Raw genomic sequence first — 21,101 nt, 5'->3', positions numbered from 1 at the left:
ACCTTCTCTAATTCTGCTATACCTTTTTTGAGATACGGCAACCAGAACTAAATGCAATACTCAAGGTGAGGTCGCACTATAGAGTTATACAGAGGCATTATAGTATTTTTGGTCTTATTTACCATCCCTTTCCTAACAATTTCTAACATCCTGTTTGCTTTTTGGCTACCACTGCACAATGGACAGAAGTATTATCAATGATGACACCTTGATCTTTTTCATGGTGCTGACCTCCCAAGGTGGACCCTAGCATCAGGTAACTATGATTCAGATTATTCTTCCCAATGTGCATCACTTTGCATTTGTCCACATTAAATTTTATCTGTCATTTGGATGCCTAGTCTTCCAATTTCTAAAGGTTCTCCTGCAAGTTTTCACAGTCCACATGTGTTTTAATAACTTCGAATAGTTTTGTTATCTGCAAATTTAATCACCTCACTGGTCGTTCCGATTTCCAGATCATTTAGCACCAGTCCCAGTATAGATCCCTATAGCATTCCACTATTCACCCTCCTCCACTAAGAAAAATGGTCATTTAACCCTACCCTCTGTTTTCTGTCCAATAACCAATTCCTAATCCACACCAGAACACTGCCTCCTATTCCATGGCACTCTAATTTTCTCAGGAGTCTCTCACGAGGAACTTTGTCAAAAGCTTTCTGAAAATCTAGATAAACTACATCAAGTGGCTCACTTTTATCCACATGTTTATCCATGCCTTCAAAGAAATGAAGCAAATTGGTGAGGCAAGACTTCCCTTGGCTGAACCCATGTTATGGAAGGGGCATGGGTGGGTCAGGGATGCAGTATTACAGAATATGGGGGCTGCATGCTAGGATTTATACCAGGTTTCAGTTGGTGTTAAGTCCTTGTGTTCAAAGTTGAGCGCCAGAAAACGCATTCAGTGCTATTCTATAAAGAGTGCTCCATTAGAACGCCCTTCATAGAACAGGGCTGAGGGCAAAATTTTCCCGGCACTTGCTTTTCAGCACCATTTACTGAATCCAGCCCACAGTCTACACGTGCAGAAGGATATCTTCATATACTGGTATATTCAGCAGTGCCACTGATAATTCTCCATGTTTCAAATTATTCCATTGACATTCCACTGAAAACTGACCTGAAGGTTTTATTCTTAGCTTATCTCGCAGATCAAAACAAAATACTTTGATCTGACAATCGGATTTTTGCAGGAAAAAGCATTCGTTATAAAACAAGATTCACTGTATTATGATTTTCTTGACATTCAAAAATCTGCTCGACATCTACAAAGCCATGTCAACATTAACACAGCTGATAATCTGAAATAAAGCAGCCAAAAACCAACACTGTACATAAGGCTACGGCACAGGACGCAACCAATTTTTATTTCTTAAATTAATAAAAACTATGAACATCTGTTTGCATATTTCTGTCATTTAAATCATTGGCATTTTTCACTTCCTCATACCCAGTAGTACTTTTACATGGTCTAAAATAAATATAAACACTTTATTAATAAATTCCATAAATATATTGGAGACTTCATTGAAAATGACAGGCAGGCATGAGCTGCAAACAAACTAAAAAATAACTTATCAGATATATAAATTATACATTACTATTCTATCTACCACATTTGAGTTCCTCGTTTTTTCAACTTTGAAAAAAATACCTATGGAACAGCATTTCAAGTCCAGCAATAAACAAAAGTTTTTAAAAAATCCAGAAAAGCAGTGTTTTTACACTTTCAAATATATTCAACTGTGTTATACATGACTACTTTCACACTGGTATTGGACAGGGTGATTTGATCAATTATTCTACTGAAGAAAATTTCCAGAGGGATAGCCTTTATTCTGTAGCAGCAAATGTGGCAAAGGCTGGTGGCACCTTATATAGATTAGACTAACCAATTTAGGGGCCCTTTCACTAAAGTGCACTTGGAAATGGGCTTAGAGCATGGTAACCATGGCCTTCAAATAGTCACTTTCCTCATATATTTTTTCAGGCTGTGCACTAATCTGAGCATTAGCACTGAGTAACTGAAAAAACAATAATAATGCAGGAGCCCTTACAGCCTCCTAAGGGCTCCCACGTTAAGCCTGCTTAAACCATGAGTGCACAGTAATATCAGTTCATTACCTGGTTTGCGTTTCCACACCCATTCTCCACCCATGACATGCCCTCAGCTAAAAATAAATAGCAAATGATTACCGCATGCTAATGGCAAAACTAATACAAGATGCTTGAACTCATCCTGTGTTAGGCCACTTTCACCACGTTGAACGCACTTTAGTGCTTAACACAGCTTAGTAAAAGGGTCCCTTATTGAGGTATGAGCTTTTGAAACCAGGTGTTTACTTTCATCTGGTACATCTATCAAAGTGGATCTATCCTTGAAAGCTCATGCCTCAGTTGTTTATACTGTACTTGATAAAAAGGTCTAAAGTAATAAAATGACATTGACCATGAACCCGAATTGTAGATAGCCATCAAGAACTTGGTTTGCACTTTAGATGACAAGCCTGTAACAACTTTTGTAATCAATCACAGCTTAATAAATACCGGGCTCCCTCTACACTTGGCTTTACCACACAAGTATTAAAGGATTAATCATTAATATGCTATGCAGCTGAACTGAGATCTCTCAAGTATGTGCTGAAATCATTAATTCATTTTCAGACACGCGATCGACACCCTAGTTTTTGTGTTGCAACTATATTATATAACAGTAGTAAAAACACAGGCACAGGGATTGTATATTCCTTCTCAGCTCTCTAAGGGTCTTGGTTATGGGTTCCCATAAAAGGGAACACAAAACAGATTTCATCCAGGGGTTACGTACTACACATTAGTACATCTGCAAATGGTCCAAGGAAATTTTTATTGAAGATACAACGAATCCACACCAGGTAGGTAGCAAATGGTTTAATGTTTTCTGAAAAAGTGTGATTCTGATACGACAAGATATAAGGCATGTAAGTATTTTCACCTTGCTCCTGTATCCACACTTCATATTTCACATCTCTGACTTTCAGATATTTAAGATTCCAGGGGATCTGCCAAGACACCGATAGCTTTGCCTCATTAGCACCCTGAACAGAGGCCTGACATTTGGCATCCCTCACTTTGCCAGGGTATAGGCCATTCACCCACTTTTGTTTTTTGGAACCAGGTTTTGATTTCACCGTTTGCCTGATCATTTGAATTAGTGAAGAGATGTCCACCTTTGTGTCCTGATATACTCGGAAAAGCCACTCAGGATTTCGGCAACAGAGATGACGTGGCACTTCTTTGCTCTGCATTATGCGTTCCTGTTCCATTTTGTCCAAGTGGGTGATTCCTCCTTGGTCCCAGTGTCTGTCAGGATATGTAACTGTATTGTCCTCCTCGGCATTTTGCCAGGCAACGTACTGAAGATCCATTCCTGGCAAAGTGGCTAATGTTTTGTAAGGGGTATAATGTTCAGGGTTTATAGCATAAGGAAACAGCTCCACTACTGTCGCACCTCTCGGGAGGAATAAAGACATAACTAGCTGTGCACCGTGCATGCTGACTAGCATAGAAGCATTGCTAATGAGACGAATAATATCAACAAATGAATGATCTTCAAGTGAAACCGTGATTGTTTTCATCTGAAACTCCTGTGCAAGTGCTAGAATTAATTCAGCCTCATTTAGAATGAGCCTGTTGATCGTGCGACTGAATAATACTATATAATCCTCACCAAAGTTTTCTTCCAAAGTCACATTTAACTTTTCCATCATGAATTTTGTGAACTGTCTAATCTCATTTCCAGAAACCAATATGTTTGCTTTTGGTCCCTGGGGCTGAACAAAGCCATACTGGTACCATGTTGTGATTTTAGACAATCCCACGTAAGATTTGGTAAAACAGAGAAGCCTCCCAAGTGTCTTAAGCTGTTCTTTCAAGAGAGGTTGCTTGTTGGTTAGAGCCTTATAAAGGTCAAAATGCAAACCTTCATTCCAACCTTCCATGAAGAATAGTCGCGACTCTAAATCCAAGTCTGGGAATTGCTGCATGGTGTAGAAAATGGGTATGAGGTCATCGTGAAAAACATGCATCAGATTGTCAGGGTTAAATCGATTCATGATTAGTGCAACATCTGGCACAAACACTGGTTTGGGCATGAATTTTAATGCAGCAACAGGTAGTTCTACAAAATTAAAGTACTGGGTGTTGTGGTCCTCCACTGAAGAGAGATCCAGAAGGGCAGGCTGAAATCTCCTTGAACCCAAACTGGGCAGCATAATTGAGGAATTGCTGTGGAAAAAGACAAACTCCTCTGCTTCAGTAGAGTAACAGAGTGACTCAAATCGGCAAATGCGATCAGTGTGCATCCTGCCTGTGCACACCATCCTGGTGCCCTCCTCCACCAGAGCTTGGAGTGCTGCATGATAATCAATCTGGACTTGGGACAGTTCTTGGGACTGACGGGTAAGAACAAGTTCTTCTTCAATCACAAAGACATATTCCCGCAATTTAATGTATTTCCAAAGCACTGCTGCAAGGACAGACACAAGCAGGGCATTAAACACCACGGCTATGTTCATTCTGTAGCTATATTTTAGCAAGAAGACAAGTAGGGAACACAGGAAAATAGGTGAGCATCACAAATCTTGCTTGACATGGTGAAAGCACAAACCTAAAAGGAACAAAAGAGAAGGATCTAATTAAAATTTCTAATTCCCACAAATCATTTCTGTGCACTCAAGTCGTTAACAATTTTAACTTGCATTCTTTGTCCAAAAAAAACAAAAGCATGGAAGAGTTATGAAATCACTGACAAATATCAGTTTACAAGCATTTTTTAAATTACATTGTACCACCTTCCAGAAAGCTTTCATGTGATAAACATAAGGCATGAAAAGCTGTAATGCAGCTTTACAAGTAATCTGCTAAATCCTTTTATTAAAGCTAAACACAAATGCCTTGTGTATCACATTAATAAAAGTCCTTTTTTCAAACACTGTGGCTTTTAAATTTCACTTTCAGACAGTGCTTTTCAAGCTGTTCAATATTAGTCATTTGCATCAGCTTATCACCATGGTTTTCTGCACTGATTGCTTAAATAGATATCCCAAATCCAGGACCCCAAGAAAGGCTAGGTTTTATGCATTTCCTTAGTACACAGAAGCAAGACCGTAATTTGCATACTGTGTATAGAAGTGAACATTGAACAAGTAGGGAAAGTATATGCAGCATGGTTCATGAAATTCTTGCCAACCTCTCTTCTTGGGTAGCTGTTCTGTTTCTATGTGGGTCCAATTTAGAGGCGAAAAAGGAGGGAGCTGTGATAAGTCAAAATTTTAAGCTAACAAAAGATAAAACTATAGAGGCATCAAGGAAAGAAAGGGAACACACATCAAGAGAGAACAATCACAAAACTATAATATTACTTTGCCTAATGAATTACTCACTCTATTCACTGCTTGGCATAAAACTGTTCTGGTGTGTAGGTGTATGTTGGCATACAGTCTTGTTTTAGAATAATATTTTGGAACATGAAAGCAGCTTCTCGAATTGTTACCATATAAGGTGCCTCACACTACCAAGTATTTGTGCTAATGAAAGGTGCAAAACTGAGCAGTGAGAAATAAAGCTTGTCATTTGTCGCCAAGGGGAACATAAATGGTGGAAAGTTCTATACTTCACACCAATGTTCCAACAGCCTGTTCAGTGCTGCAGGAGTAACTCAGATCGAAGCTCATCCAGTTGTTGCAATTAGTTATATTATTTAAACTGCAGATTTTTATTTGCTTCCTTTAGTTTGGTTTTTATCTTAATCACCTTCCCTTTATACTGACTTTGCAAACCACTTATGGTATTTTGATATGATTTTGCGGTATATCAAAAATTAAATTGAAATTGAATTTGAAACTCTTCAGCCCCTATATACTGAGGTTTGAAAAGGTTTTGCGGTTACTACACATAAACAAAAATGAACACACATTAGTTTGAAATCTCTCTCTCAACTCCAAGAATGTTCCCAGCAGATTTGGAAGAGCTGCCTTACAGTTAATACAGAGAAAGTTTGCTACCATATATCAGCAGTAAAGGGAAGTTACTCACCTGTAGCTGGTATTCTCTGAGGACAGCAGGACACATATTCCCACATGTGGGTGACATCATTCGACAGAACCTGGAACGGACACATTCCCCAACTTCTAAACCTACATGCATTTGGAAGCCGGAATATGCATGAATGTACCTTCCCACCTGTACGTGCTGTGCAGGACCAATGCAGTCTAGTACAATAGCTAAGAGAAAACAACTCCTGGGGAGGAGGGAGGGTATGTGAAAATGTGTCCTGCTGGAGAACAACACCTGCTACAGGTAAGTACCTTGGCTTTTTCTGAGGACAAGCAGGACATCATACTTTCACATGTGAAAATCCCTAGCTAGCAGGCTGACCAAAACAAAAAGGGGGACAAATGAGGCCTGCAACAGGCTTAGGCCCAGGACATTTTTTTTTTATAAGAATGGAACAGAAACAAAGTGGACCAAGGTGGGTGGAGTTGGATTCTAGACCCCAAATGAATTCTGAAGGACTGATTGACCAAACTGGCTGTCGCATCAGGAGTTTTATTCAGTGCAGTAATGAGATGTTACTGTATGGACAAGGCCACGTTGCAGCTTTTCAGATCTCCTCAGTAGAGGCTGATCTCAGGTGGGCTACTGACGCAGCCATGGCTTTGGGCATAAGTAAAGGAGATGCTAGCCAAAGGACAAAGTGTGTTTACTGATGGCAGACCCCCATCTTGTTTGGGTCAAAAGAAACAAAAAGCTGGCTGGACTGTCTATGGACTTTAGTCTGCTCTAGATAGAAGGCCAAGTGCTTCTTCACCAGGATGAACCAAAACTCAAAAACAACAAATCCCTAATTTCACTGGTAGAAATCTAAATGGAATAAACAAAAAACCAGAAAAAGTACTGATTCCAAAATCACTATCAATTAGGTATGAGGAGCACCCTCATAAAAATAAGCACCCACGTGGTAGTCTTACTAGACCACTATTGGGTGAAACATAGCACTTTATTCATTGGATATCTCACTCTCCTTGTGATTTTGTACGCGCCAATGTGCTATTAGAGCTTAGTGCAATTGCGCCCTTAATCTCTCTCCAACCAAAGGCACTGCAATTAATCACCTAAGCCAGCTTCAATAACAAACCAGATGGGAATTAAAAAAGATAAATAAACTTTGACCTTATCTTATGAGCCCAGCGTCAATTACAACAGACACTAAGGGCTCCATGGGTGTAAACGCTTGACACACATGCTGAAAGACTGCTCTCCCCTGGATATAAAGATTCACCCGACGCCTCAGGTTTCAGACCAACTTTCCTCAGGGACTTGGGTTAGAGCTGTCTCTCCCCTGGATTTGCCGCCAGCTTGATGAAAACTCCACTGCATTTTCATCAGGATGGGCATGAGGTTTGGGAAAGACTGTTGCCAGAACAATTGACTGGTTAAGTTGAAAGTCTGACACTACTTTAGGAAGAATGAGTGTGTAGAACTACTCTTGTATGATGAAATCGTGTAAAAAGTGGATCAGCTATGAGAGCCTGGAGCTCGCTGATCCTGTGTGCTGAAGTGACTGCCACCAAAAACAAGACCTTCCAGGTCAAGTACTTCAGATGGCAAGAATCAAGTGGGTCAAAAGGAGATCTCATCAGCTGGGTGAGAACGAAGTTCATGTAGCAAACCTCTAACAAAGCAGACAACTAAAGGTTGCACAGAAATAGGCTTACCCTCTACACGTTGATAGTATAACATGAACCCGTACAGAGTTGATTTTGAGACCAGACTCAGAAAGGTGTAGAAGGTACTCACACAATTTTTGTGTAGGGCAAGAGAAAGGATCTATGGCCCTGCCCACATACCAGGTGGCAAATCTCTTCTACTTAAAATCTTAAGACCTCTTAATGGAATCTTTCCTGGAAGCAAGCAGGACACATGAGACATCCTCATGCAGTTGGAGAGAGGCAACCTCTTAACATCCAGGCTATGAAGGCTAGGGACTGGAGGCTGTGATAACATAACATAAAAGTTCTTATATACCCATTTCAACCAATGGCTCTAAATAGATTACAATGTGAAACAAAACATAATATACATTGAGTTATACAAAAATTACAGAAGATTAAGACTTTAAAATACAAATTGACAATCAAAACATTAAGGATCATAAAACCTCTAAAAAAGCCAGAATTTCAAGTTCAACAGGCATAGAATTGAACAGTAAAACTGTGGTAAAGGAAGGAAGGAGGAGGGACAGAAAGTTTGTTTCTGTGAATCAACCTGCATGACTCACAACCAATATTCTAACTTTTGTTGGCCCATGTGTGCATGAAAAACATTTTCTGGTTGATATTCAAAACCATATAGCCTGCCGGTTAAATGGTATTTATCCAGCTATCCGCTCATATTCAGCAGGAAATAGCCAGCCGTCTCCCGCTGAACATCCCTGGTTAGCACTTAGTGGATAGCCTGTTATAATCGTGTGATATAACCGGCTACCAACAATTTTCAGCACATCACTAGTTAAGTCTTCAAATCTGGCAATGCCAATAGCTGGACTATCTTTGTCCAGGTCAAACTTAACCAGCAAGCGCTGAATATTGGCTTGGCCAGTTAATATAAAGCAGATATTCAATGCCAGTCACTGGAAATATAGAATGTAGAGCAAAACAGCGAAGATGTCTCAAAAAATAATAATGGACAACGCTCCAGAAGAAAAAAATGTTTATTAGGGACTCACACAGCTGTGTTTCGGCAGACTAGGCCTGCATCAGGAGTCTCTTATGTTCACTAAGACCATCCACTAAGGATATTTGTCGTCGTCAGTATAATGATGCAACAGGTTGATGCGCTCTGTGTGCCAGTCAAATAAAAGCTATTGCAGACAGTAACTTCAGGAGTAAACCCGCAGTATGAAAGCAACCATCAGTACATAGATCCACAATGGTACATTAACTATTGGGCTTCTTCTCTGATGCAACCTGTGTTAATATGTATTAACGTGTGTGACTAAAAGTAAAATGCATAGTTAGTAAATAGGCCCCCACATAGAATGGGTCTTGCATTATTTAACATGAATTCAATTACATTAATGCCCTTCCAGCACCGAAAAAGAACTTCCCAATGCTCAACGCTAATGGCATGTAAATTTTATGTGTATGCTGTTAGCACTGAGCATTGGGATGTAAGCGGGGAGGGGGGGAAACGTGCCCAGCACATGCACACAAGGCTTCTCTTGTAACTTTTTTTTTACCCAGATCCCCCGTCTCTGTACAGTGGATTACCGATAAGGGGTGAAGTTGAAAGCGGGGAGTCCCTGTGCATGCTAAGCTTGCAGCCCATGCTGCAGGACATGACTATAGCAGGCAGAGAACTCAGAGCAAAGCATATTTTGTTTGAGGTGGGTTCCATGCCCCATCAGATATTCCTTTTGTGACACGGCTGCCTCTCTGACTTATGCTTGCACTTTCCAGGTGCCATTCCAGTTCATGCAGCTCCCTCTGGATCTTGGCACTTCCAGTGATCTGGCTGACTCAAGAACCGTATGGGACAACCCCTGTCCTCGCCGTTGTCTTCTGCTCTGCAAAGCTGGCATTGTTTACTGCGGTAAGGGTGCCCTTCTTCAGGGCACTGTTCTCTGAGCATCACAGTGAATATAAATGGCCTCATTTTAATCTAATTTAAATGCTATTTTAGCACTAATCTGGGGCTTGTTATTTGCCACGGTAGGAGCTAGTCTGGCACTAATGGCCTCTAGTGTCCACATTTGCTTCTGAGCATTGGCCCTAGTGCTTGAGGAAAATCTTAAGGTTTATCATTCCAGCTGTTTACACATTACCTAAGGACTCATGACACAGGTATCAACTGAAACATGGCAGTGTTGGATCTTTTTATTATTAGAAAATCTTTTATTGAATTATTTAAAAAAACATAAGTAACACAATTATACATAACTGAATGGAAGCGAACACATTCCTTCCCCTCCCCTTGAACAATACCTCACTAATGTATTATAAAATCAGAACATTGGTCTGGGGTCTTTGCTCTTGTGACCCCCAATCATCACAAACTAATGTCAATAAATTAGAACAATTAACCTCCCCTCCCCACTCACACCCAGGAGCTCAATAAGTATCAACGGAGACCTTATTTACCTCCTGTAACTGATTCAATTCTTGACTGTGGGGGGATATCTTTTGTAAATATGGACCCCATACAGAGAAAAATCTTTTTTGCCTTTTTTGTTGAGAATCTGGCCCCATAAGCCTCTTATAACATTAGAACATGAAGTCTGTTCCTCCAATACCAAAATGTCAAAGGGGACGGTTGTAACCAATGATTAGGTATGCATTTTTCCCCCATTATATATGATTTGCCCAAAAAGAGCTGCTCACTTACATCTCAGGTGCTCAGTAAAGCAGGTTTATTAAAAACTAGTAAAAAAGGCCCGTTTCTGACTCAAATGAAACGGGCGCTAGCAAGGTTTTCCTCGGAGTGTGTATGTTTGGGAGAGTGTATGTGAGAGTGACTTTTTGAGAGTCAGAGTGAAAGTGTGAGTGTGTGAGAGAGAGAGTGAGTCTGGGTGTGAGTGTGTTTGTGAGAGAGTGTGTGTGTGAGAAAGAGTGTGTGCAAGTGTGTATGTGAGACACAGTGTGAGAGAGAGTGTGTGTGTGTGGGCGAGAGAGAGAGTGTGTGTGAGACACAGATTCTCTGTGAGAGTGAGTGTATGAGACCAAGCGAGTGTGTGAGTGACTATGTGGCACATAGAGAGTGAATGTGATACAGTGTGAGACAGAGTGTGTGAGAGTGAGAGTCAGAAAGACACTGTATATGAGAGAGAGAGTGTGAGCCGTGCCCTCCCAATCCATGGCCATCTGTCCCCTGCCCCCTCCATTCATCCTTTTCCAGCAATTCCCCTCTCTCCCTGAGCCCTGCCCTCCCAATCCATGGCCATCCATGTTTCTCTGTCACCTGCCCCCTCCATTCATCCCTATCCAGCATTTCCCCTCTCTGCCTGAGGCCTGCCCTGCAATCCATATCCATCCATGCCCATCTGTCCCCTCCATTCATCCCTATCCAGCAATTCCCCTCTCCCTGAGTCCTGCCCTTCCAATCCATGCCCATCCATGCTCCTCTGTCACCTGGCCCCTCCATTTTTCCCTATCCAGCATTTCCCCTCTCTGCCTGAGGCCTGCCCTGCAATCCATATCCATCCATGCCCATCTGTCCCCTCCATTCATCCCTATCCAGCAATTCCCCTCTCCCTGAGTCCTGTCCTTCCAATCCATGCCCATCCATGCTCCTCTGTCACCTGGCCCCTCCATTTTTCCCTATCCAGCAATTGCCCTCTCTCCCTGAGGCCTGCCCTGCAATCCATATCCATCCATGCCCATCTGTCCCCTCCATTCATCCCTATCCAGCAATTCCCCTCTCCCTGAGTCCTGCCCTTCCAATCCATGCCCATCCATGCTCCTCTGTCACCTGGCCCCTCCATTTTTCCCTTTCCAGCATTTCCCCTCTCTGCCTGAGGCCTGCCCTGCAATCCATATCCATCCATGCCCATCTGTCCCCTCCATTCATCCCTATCCAGCAATTCCCCTCTCCCTGAGTCCTGCCCTTCCAATCCATGCCCATCCATGCTCCTCTGTCACCTGGCCCCTCCATTTTTCCCTATCCAGCAATTGCCCCTCTCTGCCCTGAGGCCTGCCCTGCAATCCATATCCATCCATGCCCATCTGTCCCCTCCATTCATCCCTATCCAGCAATTCCCCTCTCCCTGAGTCCTGCTCTTCCAATCCATGCCCATCCATGCTCCTCTGTCACCTGGCCCCTCCATTTTTCCCTATCCAGCATTTCCCCTCTCTGCCTGAGGCCTGCCCTGCAATCCATATCTATCCATGCCCATCTGTCCCCTCCATTCATCCCTATCCAGCAATTCCCCTCTCCCTGAGTCCTGTCCTTCCAATCCATGCCCATCCATGCTCCTCTGTCCCCTGCCCCCTCCATTCATCATTTTCCAGCAATTCCCCTCTCTCCCTGAGCCCTGCCATCTCAATCCATGCTTCTCTGTCCCCTGCCCCCTCCATTCATCCTTTTTACAGCAATTCCCCTCTCTCCCTTCCATGACCCCCCCTCGCATCCATGCTCGTCTGTCTCCCATGTCCCAGCATGTCCCGCCCCCTTCTTCCCTCCCCCCCCCCCCTTCGCATCCTTGCTGTCGTTTCTCCTCTGCCCTCCCGCTCCCATTGTTCAACTGTCCACCCTCTTCTCTTCCCCCTACATCCCTTTTTTTTTTTAATTTACCTCCGTGGCGGCGGTTCCGGCAGCGCAGCGTCAGGGAAGGAGGCGGCGCTCCCGACGTCTCTAGCCTTCCCTTCGCTGTGTTCCGCCTTCTTCTGACGTCAGAAGAAGGCGGAACACAGCGAAGGGAAGGCTAGAGACGTCGGGAGCGCCGCCTCCTTCCCTGACGCTGCGTTTTGTTTTTTTTGCGCCGTCGACGTCATGACGTTTGCCCTGGACGTCATGACGTTTGACGCGAGGGCGGGGCAGAGACGGCTGGCAGCCTGGCTGGCTTCACACCACGAATCCTAAGAAATGTTTGAGTGACTTCAGAACGTTGTCCTCATTAGAACGTTCACGGTGCGTTTTATTATATTAGATTAGATTATATTAGATTAGATGATCCTCTCAAGGGAAAAAATGAATGAGTGCCCCAATACTAATGGCAGATAATTGAACGACAGGGGAGAGGGTGTGTTTGAATTGATGCAACAGATTTGCCAACTCTTTTTAAAAAAGCAGCACAGGAACCAACTCAACCACATTTTGAGTTTGAGCGAGCACACCGCACGTTAGGGCTTCGACAGCCAGACCGACCTCGCGATATCATTGTCTGTCTGTTTCTTACATTTCCCCCAGAAGGAGCGAGTACTACAAGTTGCACACCAAGTGGGGCACATAATGTTTGCAGGGGCAAAGACTGAACTCTTTGCTGATATATCAGTTATCACTCTATGAAGACAATGGGAGTTCCAGGAGGCGACGCGTTGTCTTAGCCTACAAAAGATCAGACATCACTGGGATTACCCTTTTGGCTTATCCTTCACTGTGCAAAATAAGATGTATAAAGTCACATAAGTACAGGAAGCTCAAATGCTGTTGAAAGAAGCATCTTTATGGATGGAGGAACCTCCACACCCTCGTTGAGATCTGGCAGTGTCAAAGCTATTCACGTCAAAGATTGAAGCGCGGTGAACAGAAAAAGTGGTTCCAACGCCAATTAGACTCCAATATACCCTCTACTTCTGCGCTGGACTGAGAGTGCCAACAGCGACTATACTCTGCTATACAGCTCAACTCTCTGCTTCATTGATTCCTGATCTTGAATGACTACCAGGAGCTACTTGGTTGCATCCTGCTGGGGATTGTTTCTCTGTAAGATTTTATGATGGACAACTTTCCTTGTTTGATAACAGTATCGCTAGACTTTTGCAATCAGGCAATTTTCCCTAATGAGGGATGTTATAGTAGCCTACCTCACAGAATATAAGTTGGGGGGGGGGGGGGGGAAGGAGGGTGAGGGGTGGGTATGGATAACACAGAGCATGGTTGCTATTAACTTTTGTTTAAATTTGTATATTTTCGGGAAAGAGGGTTGGAATCCCTCAATTAAGGTTGGGTTGCGGAGATAGGACTATCAGTTCATTTGGAGTGGTCATGCTGGCTTCTCAAACTATATTTTTTGTTAGTAAATCATGAATTCCCTACAAACGTGGGTATCAATAAATGTCTGAGGGCTCAACTCACCACACAAAAGACAATTTTATTTTAAAGAAGTGGATCGGCTTTACATGACAGTAGGATTTGTCCAAGAGACACATATGCTCCCAAAACATGAACACCTGTTCTGTCATAAGAACTAACAAATTATCTTTTTTGCTGCCAGTAGGAAAAAGTCTAAAACTAAAGGGGTTGCTATTGTATTTGGCAATCACTTTTGTCCTATAGTGCATATTTGCTGAGATCCAGAGGGAGATACCTGCTACTTAAAATAGAATTTAGTAGCTCCCTCTACACACTGCTAAATGTTTATGCTCCCAATACTGACCAGGGTAATTTCTACTGGCGTCTTGGTCGGCTTCTAATAGAAAAGGCAGTTGTTAAACTCTTGGTGGGGGGTGACTTCAACATGACCCTTAATACTTTACAAGATAATACGGTACCTGTGGTGGTGAATGGTAGAACTGATAAACAATGTCTCCATCAACTCTTAAATAAATAGGATTTAATAGATATTTAGCGGTTTCAACACCCCACAGGGTATACATGCTAAGAAATATGTGGTTGTTAGGGAAGGACATGGTGTCTTTGGCACGGTCTTCTTCTATTGAGGCCCTGGTGCGGATGAACCATGCCCCAGTTTTTGTGGTTCTTCCATCCTTGAGCCTCTTGGGGGGGGGGGGGGGGGGGAAGCGATATTGGAAACAATGATAGAATCTTTCTTGACCCTCAATATGAGAATCTTTCTTGACCCTCAATATGTTATTCAAGTAGAGACTGCTTTGAAAGAGTATTTTGAATTCAATGATACCCCTGATGTGTCCCCAAGGTCTTTTTGGGAGGCTGTAATCAGGAGTAGAATTATAGATATGAGTGCCCACTGCAGGAAGCTTAAAACCCAACAGAGAAAGAAGCTGTACCAACAGATATATCAGTTGGAGCAGAATCATAAATCTGGGCATCTCTCTCCAGACCAATCGTTACTACTTAATAAATTGTGCACTGATTTGCAAGCTTTAGATCTGGAGGAGATAAATGCAAGGTTGGAAACATTGCGTCAGGATTATTTTGAGACTGCTAATAGATCAGGGAGATTATTAGCTCAAACTCAAAAAGCAACACGCACCTCAGTAATAAAGGTTAAGGATTGACAAGGGATGGATTGTAGTTCGTTCGAACAGCTACACAGGGCCTTTGTACAGTTTTATAGGTAATAAATAGAAATAAAACAAAACATTGAAAACAAAATAAGATGATACCTTTTTTATTGACTAAACACATTTTTGATTAGCTTTCAAAGGTAACCCTTCTTCTTCAGATCAGAAATAAGTATATATACATGAAACATCACAGCATTTCAATGAGTCTTCACAGGAGGAGGGTAGGGTAAGGTGCGAAACATGGGAGCTGGGTGGATGAGAGACAGGGACAGATGGACGTAAATAAGTAGGTGACAAAGAAGTAGAATTGTATGGTTTATAATGTGCTAGAAAACCCAGATCTTTGTTAAGTCCTGTCTGGTGGGTGTCAAAATATTTAATCATTCTGACTTCAAAGATCTTACATTCCTGGAGTGTCTTAAAGTTTCCTTTTAGTATTCTCACCATAAAATCATTGACACAGTGTTCTGGTTTTGTAAAGTGTTGTCCCACAGAGGTGACATCCTGGTTGGCACTGACATTTTTCATATGATGTCTATGTAAATGAAATCTCATCTTTAGCGTCCGGCTTGTTTCTCCAATATAGCACCCTTCTTCACACTGAATGATATATATCACATTGGAAGATGAGCATGTGAAGGATTACTTTATGTTTATATTGAATATTTTTTCTTTGTGAATGACTGTGGACTCCTGTGAAATGCGATGGCACAGTTTGCAGCTGGATATATTGCAAGGATGTGTGCCACTTTCTTCTTTTTGAGTTTTTATCAGGAGCTTTTTTTTCAGTAGTTCATGTTTTAAGTTGGGTGACTGTTAGAAGGCCAGCACTGGTGAGAATGGAAATCTCTCTTTCAGTAGTTCATCCTCCTGGAGTAGTGGCTATAGATCTTTTATGATTTTTCTCAAATTTTCTAGCTCTGGGTTGTATGTCACTACAAGGGGGATTCTGTATATGTCTTTCTTTTCCTTGTACTGTAATAGGTTTTCCCTGGGTATTTTAAGAGAGGAGGCAACATTCTTAGAGATTATTTTGGGGTTGTAGCCTTTTTGTTTGAAGGATTCAGTCAGGATTTTGAGGTGTTTATCTCTGTCCCCTGGGTCAGAGCAGATACAGTGGTATCTTGTGGCTTGGCTGTGTATAATGGATTTTTTTGTTTGTCACCCAACGAATCCTGTCGAACAAGATTCAGGGCATTCAATGTGGGGGGATTCACCAAAAGATTTTACTTTTTGCTGATGATGTGCTTTTTATCCTTTCAGAACTCTACTCCTCCTTGACAGACGTTCTGTCCGCACTGCAGCTGTTTGGGGAAGTCTCTGTTTTTTCTATCAATCCTACTAAATCTGAATTATTGAATATCTCCCTAACCCCTTCAGAGAAAACAGAAATTAAAAACACATTCCCATTTAAGTGGGCATCCAATCATATTCATATTTGCGGATAAACTAAACTGCAACGTTAGATAAGTTATATCAGACAAATTACCCAATTGTACTAAAATCTCTCTGGGCAGAGTAGGACAGATGGCAGCATCTTAATATTTCTTGGGTAGGATGCATACCGACAATCAAGATGGTGGTGCTCCCAAAACTCTTATATCTTTTTACAGCCCTTCCCATATCTTTACCAGAGGCCTTCTTCTAGCAATTGCATAAGAAGGGGTTCAGCTATATATGGTTGAGGAAGTCCCCCAGGGTACAAAGAAGGATGCTTTATCAACTACGACAACAGGGGGGGTATGGCTGTACTCAATTTTAAATTTTATTATCAGGCTGCACAATTAAAATATCTCACATTTTAGATACAAAATACAAAGAAAATCTGGGTTCAGTTAGAGCAGAATCTGGTGGGAGAGATGCCTTTGAGAGTGATCCTCTGGTCACCTTTAGATACCATTCGCAGCTTGAAGCGGGCAAGGAACCCTATCTTGGGCTTGACTGTGGCTTACAGTTCGCACAAAACTTTTGAAAAAATAGGGTTTCTCTTTCTGCCACCTCCACCTGCTATGTGGAAGGATTTGTTCCAGGCCATCAGGATAGCACTTATAATAGATGGAAGGGCAATGGACTACTTTCCTTAGGCCAACTACTTGAGAATGGAGGGCTACTACCCTGTGATGAGCTGAAAGAAGAATTTGGTCTGCCACACAGAGACTTTTTTTGCTATAGGCAGTGGCAGACTTTATTCGCTGCAGAGCCTGGTCAGACGTCATTTTGGAGGAAAACCCTCTAGAACGGGCAGTACAGGGGGCAATGATAGAGGGAGTATTACTAGATTTTTGAGTACTATTGCTCCAAATTCCTATACCTATTCTATATAAAACAGCATGGGAAACCACACTGGGATGTGAATTTGAGGCTTTGGAAAAATATGTTACTCCTTATTGTTTTATTTTTTTTGTTACATTTGTACCCCGCGCTTTCCCACTCATGGCAGGCTCAATGCGTCTCCATAGCTTCCAATATGGTGAAGAATGGCTATAAAATGCTATATTAATGGTATTTTACTCCCACTCACCTCAAATCCAAATAAGAGCATGGTAGCAATCTATGCTGGCGCAGTTGCGGGTCATGAGGAACCTTTTTACACATCTGGTGGTTATGCCCCATAGCTCAATCTTTTTGGGTCGGGGTCATACAATCTGCCTTGGACATTTTATTTATTTGTTACATTTGTATCCCACATTTTCCCACCTATTTTAGGTTTGACTCTCCCTAAAACAGCTGCAGGCTTCTTGCTCAATGTTCTTCCCTTTGTTGGTTCATATGATTGCTACAGCTGGACACCTGTTGTTGGCCTCCTCTAAGAAGTCACCTCACCTGCCAGGTTGCACAGAATTACTGTCCAAATTGAATTATGTGCATTTGATGTCTAAATTAACAGCAATCAAGAGAGGTAAATTCTTGTATCTTCATCAGATTTGGGATTGTTATGCCAATTGGTTGGACTCCACCTTATTGACTCCCACTACACCTTCTTCAGCTTGAAGATAGTAGCTTCAATAGTGTAACATTCCCTGTATAGTTTGATTTATATGCTGGGGAAAGGGAGGGGGAAGTTACAGGGGGATCTATTCTGTTTTGCTTTTATCTATATACTGAAGAATCTTGATATGTCATCAGCAGGGACTATGTTCTAGTTGAAGCTGTGTTATATATCATTGCAGTTGTTGTAATTGAAAACTTTAAAAAAAAAAAACTTAAAGAAAAAGTTGCGAGACCTATACGGCTACCCAGATCTCTATTCCAGACCTCTAAAACTGGTAGATACACCTTAGTGGGTTGACACCTATTTAATTCTTTATGAAAACAAGAAATTGAAATCTTCCCCAAAGCAACTCCAACAAACTCCCTCACTTGATCTCCAAATCTTAAAAAAGAGCACTGTGCAGACAGAGAGGTCAAATAATGTGACAATTGTATATAGGCATATCAATCTGCTGGGCAAAAGGCCTAGCTTTGTTGCAATTCTGGGAAACTAAAAAAAAAAAAAAGAATCATCCTTCCATATCAGATGTTCAACTAGCTTTCTACCAACTAAACACCAAATTTTATTTTATTTCACATGCTTGATATATCACATGGGGCCTAGCCAAGGCTTCAAATGTGGTTTACAAAAACTAATTAAAAACTAGGGCATAGAAGATGAGAAATGGAAAAGAGAAAGAGAAAAAGAAAAAGGGAGGAGGCATGGGGGGGGGGGGTGGAGACACTGTGGAGTAAGAAGGGAGAGGGGAGGAGACAGAGAAAAGAGAGGGAGGAAATCAGAAAAATTGGGAAAAGGGGAGGGTTATGAAGGAGGGTCAAATGAAGTTCTGAAAAGGTGAGTTTTTAGTTTTTCTATTCCCTGCATACACTCTACATTTCCCACCAAAGGTAGAAAAACACTACTATGAGGATCTTGATCCCCAAAATGGAGTAGCTTCCTCCACAGAAACCAAAGGGGGCATAACAGAAGACTCCTATGAAAGGGCTTGGGCAGTTTAGGTAGGTGGGCATGTATAAGACAGTTAAGTTGCCAGGGATAAAGTATTCCTGTTCAAATTGTTCATCTGTAAACATACTCGTATTCATAATCCAGTCTCTTAGGTTGCATAAAAGACAAGTCTGGTTATATAACTTCATGTCTGGCACTCCCAATCCACCCCAATTCCAATTACCCATCAGAAAACTGTTATCTCATTTTAGGGGACCCTTTTACTAAGGCGCGTAGGCGCCTAAGTGCGTTCCAACGCGTGTCAATGCGGAACTACTGCCCGGCTACCATAAGCCCCGGGCAGTAATTCCATTTTTTTTATATGCATCCAATAAGCGCAGACGAAAATTTTTATTTTCTACCGCATGCCGCTAACCAGGCGGTAATTGGCAGTGTACATGCACTGACGATTACTGCCCAGTTAACGCATGAGACCTTACCGCTAAGTCAATGGGTGGCAATAAGGTCTGAGGCCCAAAATGGAGGTGCACCTATTTTTATTTTGCCGCATGTCCATTTTCGGCCAAAAAAAAACAAACAAGGCCTTTTTTTTGCAGGCACGCTGAAAAATGGACCTGTGTGCATCTAATACATGCATGTACAACAGCACTTGACATTTTTCGGCACACTTTAGTAAAAGACCCCTAGGTTTCTTATCCCCCCCCCCCCCCCCCCCAAAAAAAAAAAAAAAAACTTGGTCAATAATCTTTGCAAGGCTCTAACATCTTGTCTAAGGCGGCGATTGGGGAGAGACTGAAGGACATACAAGAATGGTAAAACCACCATACGATACACATTTATTCTACCCATGAAAGAAAAAGGCAAGATAGACCAATGAGCAAACTGGCATTTTGTGTCATGAAGCAGTTTATCAACATTTAGTCTACAAACTGAAGTAGATTCCATGGAAATCTGTACCCCCAAATAATGGAATGAGTTATTCACCCACTGTAAAGGAAATGATGCCTCCCATTCTTTCCATAAAGAGTCAGATCCTGCAAAAGTTTCCAACTTTGCAAGATTTAACTGGAATCCTGAGAAATCTCTGTATTCACAGAAACTCTTCAGGAAAACAGGGAAGGACGAACGTGGTTCAGTTATATAGACCAACAGATCATGTACAAAGGCAGCTATTTTAAGTATACTTTTACCAACCGCTAATACCTGTATCTCTGGGTTACCCTCAAGGGGTCTGAAGTTAAAATAAAAAGTAATGGAGACAAAGGGCAACCCTGACAGGTTCCCCTCTGAATTGGAAATGTATCTGATAAGATATCATTAGCCCACACTGTCGCTTTTGGGTCAGAATATAAAGCTTCTATTACTCTAATAAAGAAGCATCTCACTCCATAGGTCCTCAAAACGCCAGAGGAACCCCCACACCACCTTATCAAAAGCCTTTTCAGCATCAAACTGATGAGAAGTGAAGGGGATCCCTCCAAAGTGTGCCGTTTCCAAAGCAGCCAGAATCTTGTCTCATATTTTTTGAGAGAGCATGGCCACAAACAAAGCCCACTTGTGGTTCCGCTATTAAGGAAGGCAATACTCTAGATAGCCTATTGCTAAAATTTTTTGCTAGCAATTTAGCCTCATAATTTAATTTAAAAAATGGAACAGTAAGACTCCAGGTGTTCCGGATCCTTCCCTGGCTTCAAGAGAACCATAATCTCTGCGGTATTAAGGAAAGAGGGTAATGTACCCTGGTCTATAATTGCATTAAATACAAAAGTCAATGTGGGAACTATATCTGTTTTCAACAATTGATAAAATTTGCTCCTTAACCCGGTCCTGAGGTCTTACTCAGAGGACTTTGTTGTATTGCCCATTCTACCTCCTCTGGTTGAATATGTGCATTAAGCATATCTGAATCTGAAACAGAGATCTGGGGCAGCTCCATTCTTGAAAGATAAATCTCACTGTCCATAATAGACTCTGTGGCAAACAAACAAACAAAAAGTTTTCAGCATTGAATTAATTTCATGATCTTTATGTGCCAACATCCTCCATGAGTCTCTCAATGTGGTTACCCTACTGGGGCCATTACCATGTCTTACCAGTTTAGCTAGTAAACTGCTATTCTTGTTAGTAAATTTATATAACCAGTATTCTTAATAGCTGATTGATTTTTGTGGGTTCTAGTGGATAAGCTCATTTAG

At 41.8% G+C, this 21,101-nt stretch overlaps 1 protein-coding gene across 2 annotated transcripts; it reads right to left on the bottom strand.

The window, feature by feature from the left end:
* Positions 1–1,357: 1,357 nt before the first annotated feature.
* Positions 1,358–20,882, bottom strand: POMGNT2 (protein O-linked mannose N-acetylglucosaminyltransferase 2 (beta 1,4-)). Of its 2 annotated transcripts, none has more exons than XM_030206172.1 (2): positions 20,746–20,882; positions 1,358–4,648 (listed from the first exon to the last, which is right to left on the bottom strand). In XM_030206172.1, exon 2 carries the CDS (start codon positions 4,554–4,556, stop codon positions 2,820–2,822), a length of 1,737 nt encoding a protein of 578 aa, XP_030062032.1. In that variant the 5' UTR covers positions 4,557–4,648; positions 20,746–20,882; the 3' UTR covers positions 1,358–2,819. The 2 variants fall into 2 exon arrangements, with proteins under 2 accessions (XP_030062032.1, XP_030062024.1); XM_030206164.1 differs by lacking the exon at positions 20,746–20,882 and adding an exon at positions 12,331–12,374.
* Between the last annotated feature and the right edge of the window lie 219 nt (positions 20,883–21,101).

The sequence above is a fragment of the Microcaecilia unicolor genome, chromosome 1, assembly GCF_901765095.1.
Source record: "Microcaecilia unicolor chromosome 1, aMicUni1.1, whole genome shotgun sequence".
NCBI lineage: Eukaryota > Metazoa > Chordata > Amphibia > Gymnophiona > Siphonopidae > Microcaecilia > Microcaecilia unicolor.
This window is presented reverse-complemented; position numbering and strand designations above follow the sequence as displayed.